Source organism: Rhinatrema bivittatum, chromosome 1, assembly GCF_901001135.1.
Source record: "Rhinatrema bivittatum chromosome 1, aRhiBiv1.1, whole genome shotgun sequence".
Lineage (NCBI taxonomy): Eukaryota > Metazoa > Chordata > Amphibia > Gymnophiona > Rhinatrematidae > Rhinatrema > Rhinatrema bivittatum.
In genome coordinates this window covers 419,706,997-419,720,829 of record NC_042615.1, presented here as the reverse complement: position 1 = coordinate 419,720,829, position 13,833 = coordinate 419,706,997, and the positions used below count along the sequence as shown (strand labels likewise).

Sequence of the window (13,833 nt, the reverse complement as noted above, 5' to 3'; positions counted from 1 at the left end):
ATTATTGATTTGGAAGCACAGGCTAGTGGCAGATGGGTGCTTAATCCAAGGCAGCTCAGGGTCCTGTTCTCGCCTCCAGATGGAAATGTCATAGTGCCCTAACAGATTGTTCTTTTCAGTTGCAAACACAGAAGCTTTTCCATCCTCACTGGATCCGAGGTGACCTTGCTTTTCATGCCAGGGCATGTTTGGCTTCCTACTTTCAGCTTCCCCCCAACCCTCCTGCTTGAGCCAGTGGACAATATTGCATAATTCAGAACAAGAGGGCAAGACACATCTACGCAGATAGATCTTTGGGAGTTGTTTCTTCATGTTTGTTTGTTTGTTTGTTTGTTTTGAAGGAGGTACATGAACCTTGAGACTAAGCAAAAGGCAGCCCTATTTCCTCTGGATTCCCCAGAATTATTTTCAAAGCCATTTTTTATTTTGAAAGGCAGGGGAGAGAACTGTTTTTTTTAAATACATGTTATGACTGCCGAAATCCGGAAGTGGATCCTTGGGCCGACCGGTGGTAAGGACAGTCGGGAGGCAGGACACACGCTGGAAGAGTGGAGCTTCACCTGGAAACCCGTGACCCCTCCAGAGAAGCTGTGGGTAGCCCGGGTCGCTAGGACTTTAGGAGATCTTCGCCATGGAAGCCCGAGGTCCCCCCAGGAGGAGCCCGTAGGGACCTGGGACCGCTGGACTTAGGCGAAGGGACCGAAGAACCAGGAAGCGAAGGCACGAACCGGGGTCCAGGCAGGCAGCAAGCAGACAGGAACGAAGACACAGACCGGAGTCAGGGCAGGCAGCGGGCAGGCAAAACAAAGTCACGAACCGGAGTCAAGGCAGGCAGCAGGCAGGCAGGAAGAAGGACACGGACCGGAGTCAAGGCAGGCAGTGATCAGGATACAGACAGGCCGAGGTCAGAAGTCAGGCAGGCAGGCAGAATACTGAGAACCAGGCAGGCAGGCACGAGTCAGGGGTCAGGCAGAATCCAGGAACGAGCAGGCAAGGATCAGGAACCAGGCGAGCAGGAACGGCAACTAAGGCTCAAACGAGTGACCGCGTTGCAAAGGCAAAGTGAAGATCACCGGCGTCTGTTTAAATGCCCCGCCGGCGTCTGACGTCACTCGGGGGCGGTTCAGCACATCCGGGTGCTGAACGCTCAAAACGGCGTTCCTCGCACGTGTGCGTTCCCCCGCCGAGGGGAGGAGTCTTCGGCGGCGTCTCCCTTGTGGAGACGCCGCTGCCACGCGGCTCGGGAGGCCCGAAAACCGGCACCATGCGGCGTCCGTGCGGAAGGTAAGGGCCCGGTCACTAAACTAGTGACCGGGATCGTAACAATACACTTTCCTTGTCTTGTGGAAGGAAATCGTTGCATCATTCAAGGATCAGCCAAGAACTGCTGCTTTATGTGTGGGATGAAGAGAGACCAATATGTCACTGCTTTTTCTTCTCCACAGTAAGGTTTCTGCTTCTACAAGAAGCCACTTAAAGCCATAAGATGAAAGCACATGCTGAGCTTGTTAATTGTACAGTTGCTGTAATTGTAGTTGCATTCCAGGTGATTGAAAGAAACCTGAAAGGAAACATGCTGTGAAGTATATGTATAAAAAAAAAGTGAACATGTTCCCTGTAGTTAAAAGAGAGAATTGTGATCTGTCTAACAATTTGATGATTTTAACTATAAAATTCAGAGGCAAGATTTCATGCACCCAGTAATCCTTGAAGCCACCTTTGTTTTCTAGCAAACAGGTTGGCCCTTTCCAGCAGGCTGTAGAGAGGTCATAAGAAAGCAGGGTTGGGCTCTCAGTATAGCACCTGTCAGATGCACTGAAGATTATTAAGAAGAAATACATAGTTTTGTCGTCAAGTTGTTCAAACAGCCTGTGTGAACGCTGTAAGCATTGCATGCTCATGCTGGAGATAGCTTGGACTGTTACCAGGTTTATTCTTTACTCTCAATGACAAAATAGATTTTTTTGTCATTCACCCTCTTCTGCAAGTCGTTTTCACTTTTTTCTTCTCTGACTTTCATTGGTAAGCCAGAAAGTGAAAGCCATGACCCTCTTCTTTCTTGTAGCCTTTGTCTTATATGGACCAAGTACTGCAGCAGCTTTACATAGTGACATAGTAAATGAAGACAGATCAAGAACAAAACATGTCCATCTATACCCAGCCAGGCTTTTTTTTTTTTTTTTAGGGGTAAGTAGCTGCTGCTCCGTGCAGGTTACCCCAAGCCTTTTATTAAGAGTAGACCATGCAGGTTACCCCCAGTCAGAAATGTAAACTTTAGGTGTAACAGAAATTACCCCATTTCTTCATTTCCATTCTCTACCATTAGGTATCTTCTGTGTTTGACCCACGCCCTTTTTAATTCATTATCGTCCCTGTCTTCACCAGCTCTTCCAGGAAGACATTCCTTGCATCCATCACCCTTTCCATGAAGAAATATTTCCTGACATTGTCCCTGAGTCTTCTCCCTTGGAGTTTCATATCGTGACCCTTAGTTTTATAATTTCCTTTTCATTGCAAAAGATTTGATTTTTTGTGCATTGTTAATTTCTTTCAGGTATTTCAAAGTCTGTATCATATCTCCCTTGTCTCTCCTCTTCTGCAAGCTATACATATTTAGATCCTTCAGACCCCACACCATTTTGGTTGCCTTTCTTTTGACCACTTCCATTCTGTCCTTATCCTATTTGAGATGGGGTCTCCAGAACTGAGGTCTCACTAAAGACCTGTACAGCTGCATTATCACCTCTTTATTCCTACTGCTTATGCCTCTCTCCATGCCGCTCAGCATCTCTCTGGCCTTAGCCACCGCCTTGAGATCATTGCTTCGCCGCCTTCAGATCACCAGACACCATTACACCAAGGTTTCCATCAGATTTTTGCCTCCCAACACATACAACTGCTTCAGATTGCTAGACCCAAATGCATGACTCTGCACTTCTTGGCATTAAACCCCAAATGCCAAACCTTTGAACACTTCTTCAGTTTTTTCTAGATCACTTCTCCTTCTCTCCACTCTGTTGCAGATCTTAATGTCATCAGTAAAAAAAACTTTCCCTTCTAATCCCTCCACAATATCACTCACAAAGATATTGAACAGAACCGGTCCTTGAGGTAATCATCATTCTTCTTTCTTCAGAGTAGGTTCCTTTACCACTACTCACTGACATCTGTTAGTCAGCCAATTTGTAATCCATTCCACCACCTTTCAGCGAGGAGAGCAGGATGCGGCTTCATCAAGAGCTGGTTCTCCTTTGTTCAGGCTCCAGTTATTGCCCTAGAGGCAGTGGAAGTGCAGGTGGCCTGTGCTCTGTGATCCAGCTAGCAACCAGAAAGAATATAGTCAGTAGCAAACTAAGGGGCCGATGCAATAAAGTCGCGTAGAAAGCAGGCGCTGAACAGTCAGCACCTGCTCAGGGGGGCACCATGCAATATCTAAATTAGGGGGTCGCACATGCGACCCTAGCGCCTCCTTGCTAATGCGAACCCAATTGGTTTTCGTGACTGCAGTTCACCAGTCACAAAAACTGATGCTGAGTTTATCGGCGTCGTTTTCCTCACCGGCGGACAGCCAGCGTCAATTTTCGTGACGGCCGTCTGCTGGTAAGGAAAACCGATGCCGAGTGTATCAGCGTTGGTTTTCTTTACCGGCGGACGGCCGTCACGAAAACCAGCGCCGATAGACCTGGCATTGGTTTTCCTTACCGCCGGCGGCAGTCATGAAAATTGACGCCAGGTTTATCGGCGTTGGTTTCCATGACTCGGCTGTCCGCCAGTAGAAAACCGATGCTGATAAACTCAGCGTCAGTTTTCGTGATGGGTCTGACTGTCTATTTTTTTTTTTACTTTTTTTGTTTTCTTTTATTTTTCATCCTACTTAATATCACAATGATATTAAGTAGGAGGCAGTACAGAAAAAGCAGTTTTTTTCTGCTTTTCTGTACTTTTTTTTTTATGCGCTCAACTATTTATGCCTGCTCAGGCAGGCTTTAATAGATGACAGTTTAAACGTGCGTCCGAGGCACACATTTTTATTTTTGCAGCGGGATGTGAATGCCTAATAGCCTCATTCACGTGCATTTGCATGTGATGAGCGCTATTAGATTCACTCCGCGTTGAACATGCGCTAATCCCCTTATTGCATTAGGGGATTGATTAGTGCCTAATCTACCCATGTCCGACTGCAGGTTAACAGTGCGCTCGGCCGAGCGCACTGTATTGCATCGCCTCTAACAGAGCAAATGAAGCACCAGCATCAGCAAAGTTGAAACCAATTGTTATAGAACGGATGTGGAAAGCAGTCTGGGACCTGTGTATAATGGAAATCTACACCCACAGTGTGTGCTGCAGCACTCCCAGCACCCCTAGTTACATTTCTAATAGCTATATTCAGCATAATGGATAAATCTCTTATGTACCATTAAAAGCGGGCAAGTTGCTCACACATTTATGAAGAGGGAAGAATTCCCAAATCCCAGCATGCATTTTGCATTTGCCTCTTGCTCCATGGGGTAATGTCAAGATTAGAATGTGGTTCTTTTCTGTCCCAGTGATTATTGGATGCCTGATTCCAGCAATTTAGAAATCTCTGTTGGGAGTGAAGTCTCCCATGTATCAATACAGAGCACTAACCATTTCTCAACTCCCAGCTTAACACTCAGCAGGAAAGCAAGAACAGACACTAAGTAGAAAACAGCATTAATATCTTTTTTTATTCTGACCAATAAAAATACTGATTTAGTGAAATGTACTACAGAAAACAGCCTTTATTCTCAAATTTAGCATCAGGTGAAGGAAATGGATGTTTCTTACCTTACAATTCATGTGTTAGTGCAGTTAGTGTAGCCGGGTTTAAAAAAGGATTGGATAAGTTCTTGGAGGAGAAGCCCATTACCTGCTATTAATTAAGTTGACTTAGAAAATAGCCACTGCTATTACTAGCAACGGTAACATGAAATAGACTTAGTTTTTGGGTACTTGCCAGGTTCTTATGGCCTGGATTGGCCACTGTTGAAAACAGGATGCTGGGCTTGATGGACCCTTGGTCTGACCCAGTATGGCATGTTCTTATGTTCTTATTAACACGGTGTCTGTTTTTCCCTGACACTAAGTCCCAATACTAAACCCATTAATACTTATTGGGCAGGTTTTCAGTCACTAGAGGAATAAGAGCAATCACTGTGCTAAGGCTGGACGGATTGAGTCATTCAGTTATTGTAAAATGGTTTCCTCTGTTCCCCTGCTTTCAGAGAACGTCATCCGTGAAATCAGTGGGGGCGGTGCCGATATCCGTCGAGGAGGTGACCCCGTCCTGAGGAGTAATCTCATTTGCTGTGGGTACTCGGATGGAGTGGTTGTTGGAGAACGAGGGAAAGGACTTATTGAAGGAAACACTATTTATGGTAAAAATAAAAAAAAAAGACAACTTGTAACATGTTTTCGTGTTTTTATACTCATTTCTTGTGATATAATTTGTATGGTAAGACTGTAATCTGTAGCAGTTACTATGCTCAGCTAATTTACATAACAGGTGTGCTTCAGGACTCGTAGCCTGTAGCCTAATTACCACAGCTCAACTCTCTTGCACTCTGTAGCATTGGTTCAACCAGTATATGGAACTTAGAAATCCCTAAGGTAGAAAACAGCTAGTGTACTCTGTTACATTGGAATAAAAAAAGAGAAAACATGACGAGGTTTCCATTCAGGTAAATGCAATTTGTTTAAAGAAAGCCAGCAAATTAGTTGGATCCTTTATTAGGCTGGCAGGTATTTTAAGATGCCAAAGAAGATGCAAAAAGAATTGAGAAGGTCCAAACTTAATACTTGTGTATAGAAAACACATTTTCTTTAATTCAAAGCGGCAACTCCATTGCTGATTTGTCAAACCATAACAGTTCTCATTAGGGTCCTCCAACACCAACCCCGTCTTTCGCCCAAAGGCTGCGTCGGGAGGGACTAATTACATTTTTGAAACTGAAACAGAGAAAGGCACAAATGTCAATGTTAATAGTGACAGGACCGAAAAAGACTGGTACATAGTTTCAAAGTTATGTCGATAAAACATACCTTATATACCTTGTCAGCTTCTTGAATGTTACTCTGCATATAAGATATGTTTTATCGGCATAACTTTTAAACTATATGCCTTTCTATGTTTCAGTTTCAAAAATTTAATTTGTCCCTTCCGACGCAGCCTTCGGGCGAAACCTTTACTGTGGGTGTCATCTTAGTGTGCAGATCTGATGGATGTAGCTGTCAAAGAATCAGATTAGATGCTCAGGATGGGTGTTTAAACAAAATACTTTACTTTGTGACATCTTTAATAGTGATAAGTTGGCACCATATACATGTTTTTACTGTTATATCCATGTTACAACATCAGTGCTAGATGTGACTATGTCCGTGGAAGTGTCCTTTGGTGTTGCAGATTCTGAGACACCTTCCCTTCCAGGGTATGGAAACAAGGTTCCCAGGTGGAATTGGGTCTCCTAAATAAGGCCTAGATTTACTAAGCTGCAATATAGCAATATTGTGAGTTAAACAGCATTTAATGCCCGTTGAATGCTATTTATCGTGTGATTTTGCCATATTGCAGCACTATTGCACGATAGACTTGAAGGTTTCCCCCCCTATGGAAATAAGCTAATTTGCAGGCATAAAAATTCCTAATGCATGCAAAGCAGCTTAATCATAGGCAAGCCTATGGTAATAAAATAACGTGTCTGACACAGAAAAACTTTAGACCCGTTATTTTCCCGAGGGAGCTTCAGGATGCTAACGTGGGGCCCCGATGATCCCATGGGAAAATTAAAGGGCCAATGTGCCCATAAAACAACCCCCCCTTTCAGTTACTCAGAAACTACCCCAGGGGTCTTTGGAGACATGACAGGGACAAGGTCAGATCAACAGCATTTTGAAAAAATATCGATGGGCCCAGAGCTAGGGGCCGCTCTGGACCCCCACTGACTACCACTTTAAACTGCTCCTAATTTCTTCTCAGATGGTAATTGGAACTTTCTGGCTGAAAGTCCCAAAATTAGAAAAGCAGGAGGAGAAAAAACGTTTTTTCTTCTTTCCCACTCTTGGGCAAGAAGAGTAGACAAAAACTTCCTCCTGGATTAAAAGGCAAAAAACTTCACAAAAAGGCTAAGTACAATATTCCAACCATGAGTTGTGAGAAGGAAGAAGTGGCTTTCTCTATTCCTAGCCTTCCTAGAACAAATTTTCCTCCCTGATCCAGACTAGTAGAACTAGGAAAAATCTTAAGAATAAACATCCAAAAATTCTTAAACAATCCCAAAATCTGAGATACATTTACTAGCCAGCTTGTGGTTGACAGGTACTATCTTACTTCCTATTCTGTATAGCCAGGAGTATGCAGTGCAGCCAAACCAGAACAGGGAAACAAAGAGAAAAAAAGTAGATCCTATTCTTTTAACTCCTAACATAAAATACCACACTGCCTTTTCTTCAGTGTCCAAACAAAAAAAACCACATAGGTCTCTAATGCCACCTGCTGTTGAGCAGGAGGAGCCCAGTGCTGTAGCAGCCTCACAGGGGTGCTGTAGAAAAGTGGTATGCTCCTACCTCTCTACAGGTCCTGTTCTAGGTTCCATTTCTAGTGGAGATCTCAAAAGAGTCTCTACATATAACATCTAACAAAGAAAATCCCAGAACCTACAAGCTTGGCTAACAATTTTCAGAGGTTGGTGCACTTCTGGAAAGGGGGTCGGGCGGTGTGAAGGAACTATGTATCTCATTATTGTTAAAAACAATATTGTGGTTGCCATGCTGGTCTACTTGTATGCACAGAAATAAAGGCCAATCTTTTGTTCCTATGTAGTTCCATGTAAACCGATGTGATGTGCAAACGAACATCGGTATAGAAAAGCAATAAATAAATAAATAAATTAATTAATTAATTAATAACAAACCAAAAAAAATAAGGTGATACCTTTTTACAAGACTAACTTAATATGTTTATTGACTAGCTTTCGGGAGTTATTACTCCCTTCCTTAAGTCAGAATAGAATGAGCAAAAGATGACATTGCCAGAAAATGTCGGACCAGATCTTGGTGATAAGTAGGTACTCTTTTTTTCACACTTACATTCACTTCATCAATTGTGCCTGTTCCTGGAGCATCAGGATCTGGCCACTTTGATTTGTGTGTCAGTTAGGAACAGGGTGGATTATTCCTCCTCTTTATTTGTGGGCGTGTCAGTGGCCAGTCCACCAAGCTTGACTATGAAATTACAAAGCCATGCTGGGAGGGACAATCTCCTAGGACTGTGCAAAACAAACTGTTCATTGGTCCAGATATGGAGTAAGTCTGTGCCAAAGTGCAGCTCTTCCTTTGGTATTTCACCATACTGCCAAAATGCACTCGCAGACAAGCTCCAGGACAGCTAAATGGGGAGCGTTCATATTTATTACTGTCTTTATTTCTTGTAATCTATTGTAATCCTCACAGCCCTGCATAAGTTTTCTTAGCGCAAATTCTGTAAGCTTTAATGACATAACTAAGAGGGCAATTTTCCAAGAGATTTCCATGAGTAAAAAAACATTTTACCTATATAAATCAGCTGTCTGAAAAATGCCCAGCCTGTAAGTGGGTAAAATTGCCCTCATAAGTCCCACAACCCATGTAGCTTTCCCTGCATCGTCGTGAAGTGTTCCTTCAGGGATATTACATCAGGGGAGGGAGGGAACGGGGTCTCTGCATGTAGATTTGATTGGGAAAGTATCTGTAGAAAAATCAGGTGGAAATTCCCTGAGTCAATTTTGAAAGTGAAAGTACATTCATATTTTTCCTTTGAAAATTGAAGCAAAGGCTGAGGACAAAATGTACCCAGTGCGGTCAGTTTGAAAATTGTCCCCCTAAATGTGGACTGAGAACAATTGTCGGATAGGATGGAGTCCTCGTTTTAAGGTATTTTGTTATGTTTGAATAGTTTAGGAGCTATATTGATGAGGGATTTTTTTTTCCTGGTCAGCTCCTGCCATTTAAAAATGGAGACAACTTTTTTTTGGGTAAGCCAAAGACCTGGATAATGAGAACTTTGAAGACAACTTGAAATTTATATCTGGAAATTGATATCTGGAATTGGAATTGCATTTGGAGGGACTGACTGAGCTATTTTAATACTATTTTAAGTATTTATTAATATAGCGTGAGGCAGTCAGTTTCCAACAACTGAGACTGAGAGACTTAATAGCACTTACATATTAAGTATTTTAGCGTATTTTAAATTGTTTTAATATGATTGTATTTTATTGTATTTTATTTGTTTAATTGGCCATATTTTTAGGAATAACTGCTCATTATTTAACTTTTGTTATTTATGTGTCACTTATATTTTATGTGTGGAAACCGTTGTGATGGCCAGTCTGAACGACGGTATATAAGAGCTTAATAAATAAATAAATAATGCCCTGCCACCTTTTCTTTTTTTCTGCATGGAAGATGCTTGCTAACAGTTTCTTCATGTGCTCTGCCCTTGATGTCTTCCTTCATAACTGAGGATATGAAAGACGTTTCATTCTTTACCATGTTACTGGGGCCTGGCATTTTCTTGTTTGTCAAGCAATTTATCTCTTGCTTAAAGCATATCGTCAATATGTTTGTTTCTGATCTTAGTTCCAGTAAAGTCAGGAAATAAAGTGGATGTTTTCAGTGCCTGCTTGATGCTGCCTTTGATGGTATAAGAAGAAGCTGTTTCACCCATCCTGAAACTTATTTAAGCACATCTTCCTTGTGCAGGACTGGATTTAAGACCAGGGTGCCCATAGGCAGAGGACCAGGGTGGGAGATTTTGCCCCCAGAAATCAGACTATTAACTATCAGCAACAGAACCTCAGTTCCCCCTTTCTTTGAAAGATCATAAACTACTAACCATCAAGGGGACACCCTGATGTGGGCTATATCCGAGATGACCACTCTGTAATCATCTCTTTGTACAGTCACTGTCTTTATTCTCAAAACAATTTTTTGTATATTTTTTAAATTTTTCTTTTTTCTTTTATTGCATAGTTACTATGGGGCGGATTTTCAGAGCCCTGCTCGCGTAAATCCGCCCAAAACCGGGCGGATTTACGCGAGCAGGGCCCTGCGCGCCGGGAAGCCTATTTTACATAGGCCTCCCGGCGCGCGCAGAGCCCCGGGACTCGCGTAAGTCCCGGGGTTCTCGGAGGGGGGCGTGTCGGGGGGCGGGCCCGGTCGTCGTGGCGTTCCGGGGGCGTGTCGGCAGCGTTTTGGGGGCGGGTACGGGGGCGTGGCTACGGCCCGGGGGCGTGGCCGCGCCCTCCGTACCCGCCCCCAGGTCGCGGCCCGGCGCGCAGCAGGCCCGCTGGCGCGCGGGGATTTACGTCTCCCTCCGGGAGGCGTAAATCCCCCGACAAAGGTAAGGGGGGGGTGTAGACAGGGCCGGGTGGGTGGGTTAGGTAGGGGAAGGGAGGGTAAGGTGAGGGGAGGGCAAAGGAAAGTTCCCTCCGAGGCCGCTCCGATTTCGGAGCGGCCTTGGAGGGAACGGGGGGAGGCAGCGCGGCTCGGCGCGCGCAGGCTATACAAAATCGATAGCCTTGCGCGCGCCGATCCAGGATTTTAGTGGATACGCGCGGCTCCGCGCGTATCTACTAAAATCCAGCGTACTTTTGCTTGAGTCTGATGCGCAAGCAAAAGTAGGCTGATCGCGCTTCTTTTAAAATCTACCCCTATATGTCTAGTCCTTGATTTTCACTCTCCCTGGTGGTCAGCTCGACCCTTTTAGAGCTCTGCGCTTCTTATTGTTAATACTTATCATTCTTTGTATTATGGAAGGATTCCTGCCTCTTCTATTTTCTTTCTCATGGGTCACAGCTGCCTGCCTGACATCGGCCGTGTTTCGACGATCACTTGTCTGCTTCAGGGACCTCGGAGAGGTTTTTGTTGTCGCCACTTCGTGATTTCAAGGACTTTCAAACACACTTATTTTTCTTTCTTGCTCATTCTTGAAAGCGCCGCCTTCCCCGAACTACACAGCGCACATAACCACACATCAGGGTGTACCCTCGGTGGTTAGTAGTTTATGATCCCAGAAATCAGACAGCAAGAGATGGAGTCCAGGTTTTTTTTGGGCACCTTCAAATTTGGAGCCCAAGACACATCCCTATGTTGCCTGTGCCTATATCCAGCCCTGCCCTTGTGAGTCTTGCAGTCAGGCTCAGAAGAATGTCAGAAATGATCTGCTCTCCCATCTTCAGGATTTGTCAGTAGGCACACTAGGCCTCTGCCCAGGGTGGCAAAACTCTGGGGGGGCAGCAGCAGGCTGGCTGAAGATTTCCTGCTTTCCAGCTGTGCTCAGCCTCAGTCAACAGAAAGCAGCCCCTTGTTTCCTCCCTCCCAGGTAGCCTGCAGGGAACAGGAGGTAAATCTGGAGCAGACAGAGCAAAGGAGGATCATTTTGGAGAGGTTAGTAGTGGCTGTGTGTGGATTACTGAGGGGTGAAGAGAAAGAATCAGCTGGGGAACATGTCTGTGAGGCTGATGCAATAAGGAGCACTAAAATTACTCGCGTTTTAGCATGAGCTTTTCAGCGCTAATGTAGCCCTGGTATGTAAAAAGGGCTTTAGCGTGAAAAACCTGCACTGAAAAACCCGCTGCAGGCTTAGCGCAGGTGTATGCAAATTGCAGGGTAATAGCCTAATTAGTTATTACCCTGCAATGCAAAGAGGTGCGCTAAGCAAGAGGCTGCCTAGTGTGTCTCCTGTTACCACGAGAAATTTAACGCCTACTCATGGCTAATCTGACCAAAGCTCTCCCCCCAAGGTCTGGCCCGATGGGCCAAGCAGTCCAGGTCTGACCCAGGGGTCCTGAAATGGTGCATTCAGAAGGTCCATGTCTTAACACAGCACTTGCCAGACTCCAAATCCCACCTTGGTAGTAAGTGAAGGAGTGAAAAAATTAATATTAAGTGTCAGGGAAAGAACAATCCCCTTTCAGAAAGTGAAAAGTGACTGAATGGTTCAATCGGCTGAGGGGGGATTTGGGGTCTGGCAAGCTTTGTTTTAAGACATGGTCCTTCTGAATGCACCACTTCAGGTAGAGGACCCCTGGGTCCGATCCAGACCGCTTGGCCCATCGGGCCAGACCTTGGGGATGGTTAGGTCTGCCACTGGTGCTGTCTGGATCTAAGCAGGTCTGAAGAAATGGTCGCTCATATTAGCGCTCATTGTGATTGTGGGCACCCACTACAGTTGTGGATGCACAGTCACGTCTCCTGAGCTCCTGATGCATTTGTGCTAGGGACGCACAGTTTCTTCCTAGCATGTCCTTTTTCACATTGCAGCTCATTTTAATACTACATTGGGTGCCCAGGAGAAGTGGCTGAAGGTGCATAAGGAAAGCAGGCTCTCATTCACAAGTGCCTGTTTTAATGCGCACCTTATTGCATTGGCCGCAGAGTGAGAGAGAAAGGAACAGGCGAATGAGGCAGTGTCAGTGGGTGTCAGAGAGAAGGGATGGGTTCCAGTTATGTGTGTATGCCAGATTGGATGGGAGATTACAAAGGGGACAGAAAGTGAATAAGACTGAAGCATGGGAGGGTCACCCCCTTCCCCCATCCCTATCAATGCAATTCACATCCTCTTCTCCTTGACCTAACCCCCAGATCCTGGAACCCACTTTCATCCCTTCTTTCTCTCCTTACTCAGTCCCAGAAACCTCTCTCTCTCTCTCTCTCTCTCTCTCTCTCCCTCCTTCCCCTTTTCTTCCCTGTCTCAGATCCCTGATTTCCCCTGCCCCTCCCCCTTTTCCTCAATATTCTCCATCTCCCATCCTCTTCATCCCCAGTCTTCTCATGCTCTGTTCCCCTCATCCTTGGTCTTCTTTCCTTCTCACACTCTCTCTTTCTCCCTGGTAACCCTCACCTTCTCCCTATTCCTGATCCTCCCTCTCTCCCTCTCCTGTCTCCATCCCTGAGACCTCATCTCTCTTCTGATGCTTGAAATCTGTTTTCCTCACCCTGTTTTGCTGTGATTTCTAGATTTGGATCATTGTTGGATACAAGGGAAAAAACTATAGTAGTAACCATCCACATGTCACATTTTAACTTGGACCATTGCTAGTCCCGTCAGATATTAGTGCATTTGTTTCTTCATTGGAATTTTCATACCAATATGCATGCACAGCATTTCAATATGTACTAAATAAGTATATTTGTCTCCAGTATTAGAACGTGTTCAACATATCCTAATTTACTTGTCTGAGGTCCATATTCAAAGCCATTTAGCCGGATAACTCACAAATTATGCATCTAAAATGCAAGTTTTTGAATATTGGGCCACTTATCCAACTGAATTATACCTGGATAAGTCATTATCTGGCTATAATTTAACTGGATAAAAACGATATTCTGGAACTATTCTGAGGGGGAGCGCCTAAGTTATTTGACTAACTTAAGCCAATTTTCATTTTGCAACCAGCTAAGCCATATATTTACTAAATGTTTTTTTCCATTCTGTGTCTATGGAAAAAATGCTTAGTAAATGACCCCCTAAGTTAGCTGGATAACCTTAGACCTGATTCAGAGCAGGTCTAAAGTTATCCAGCCTTGTGTGGCAAATAACTAGCCACTTAACTAGATATTTAAAAAAATACCCGGTTAAGTAGCACTGTTAAATTTTTAAAAAGTGCCTTTCTGGCCTGTGGCCCAATTTCTTACACCTCCCCAATATGATTCTGCTGGGCCGTGCACCCCCCACCCCCCAAACCCCTTTGATATTAATAAATAGATTCACTCTCAGACGGGTCTCCTCCCCAGTCCCACCCCTCTTATTCATGGGGGGGGGGGAGCGCTGAC

At 44.6% G+C, this 13,833-nt stretch overlaps 1 protein-coding gene across 1 annotated transcript in view; it reads left to right on the top strand.

Moving 5' to 3' along the window:
* The window catches only part of FBXO10 (F-box protein 10), a 286,312-nt gene that overhangs the window by 191,924 nt on the left and 80,555 nt on the right, over positions 1-13,833 (top strand). The window contains exon 8 of the mRNA XM_029603080.1: positions 5,247-5,399. Coding sequence (XP_029458940.1) covers positions 5,247-5,399 — 153 coding nt within the window. The remainder of the gene's footprint in view (positions 1-5,246; positions 5,400-13,833) is intronic.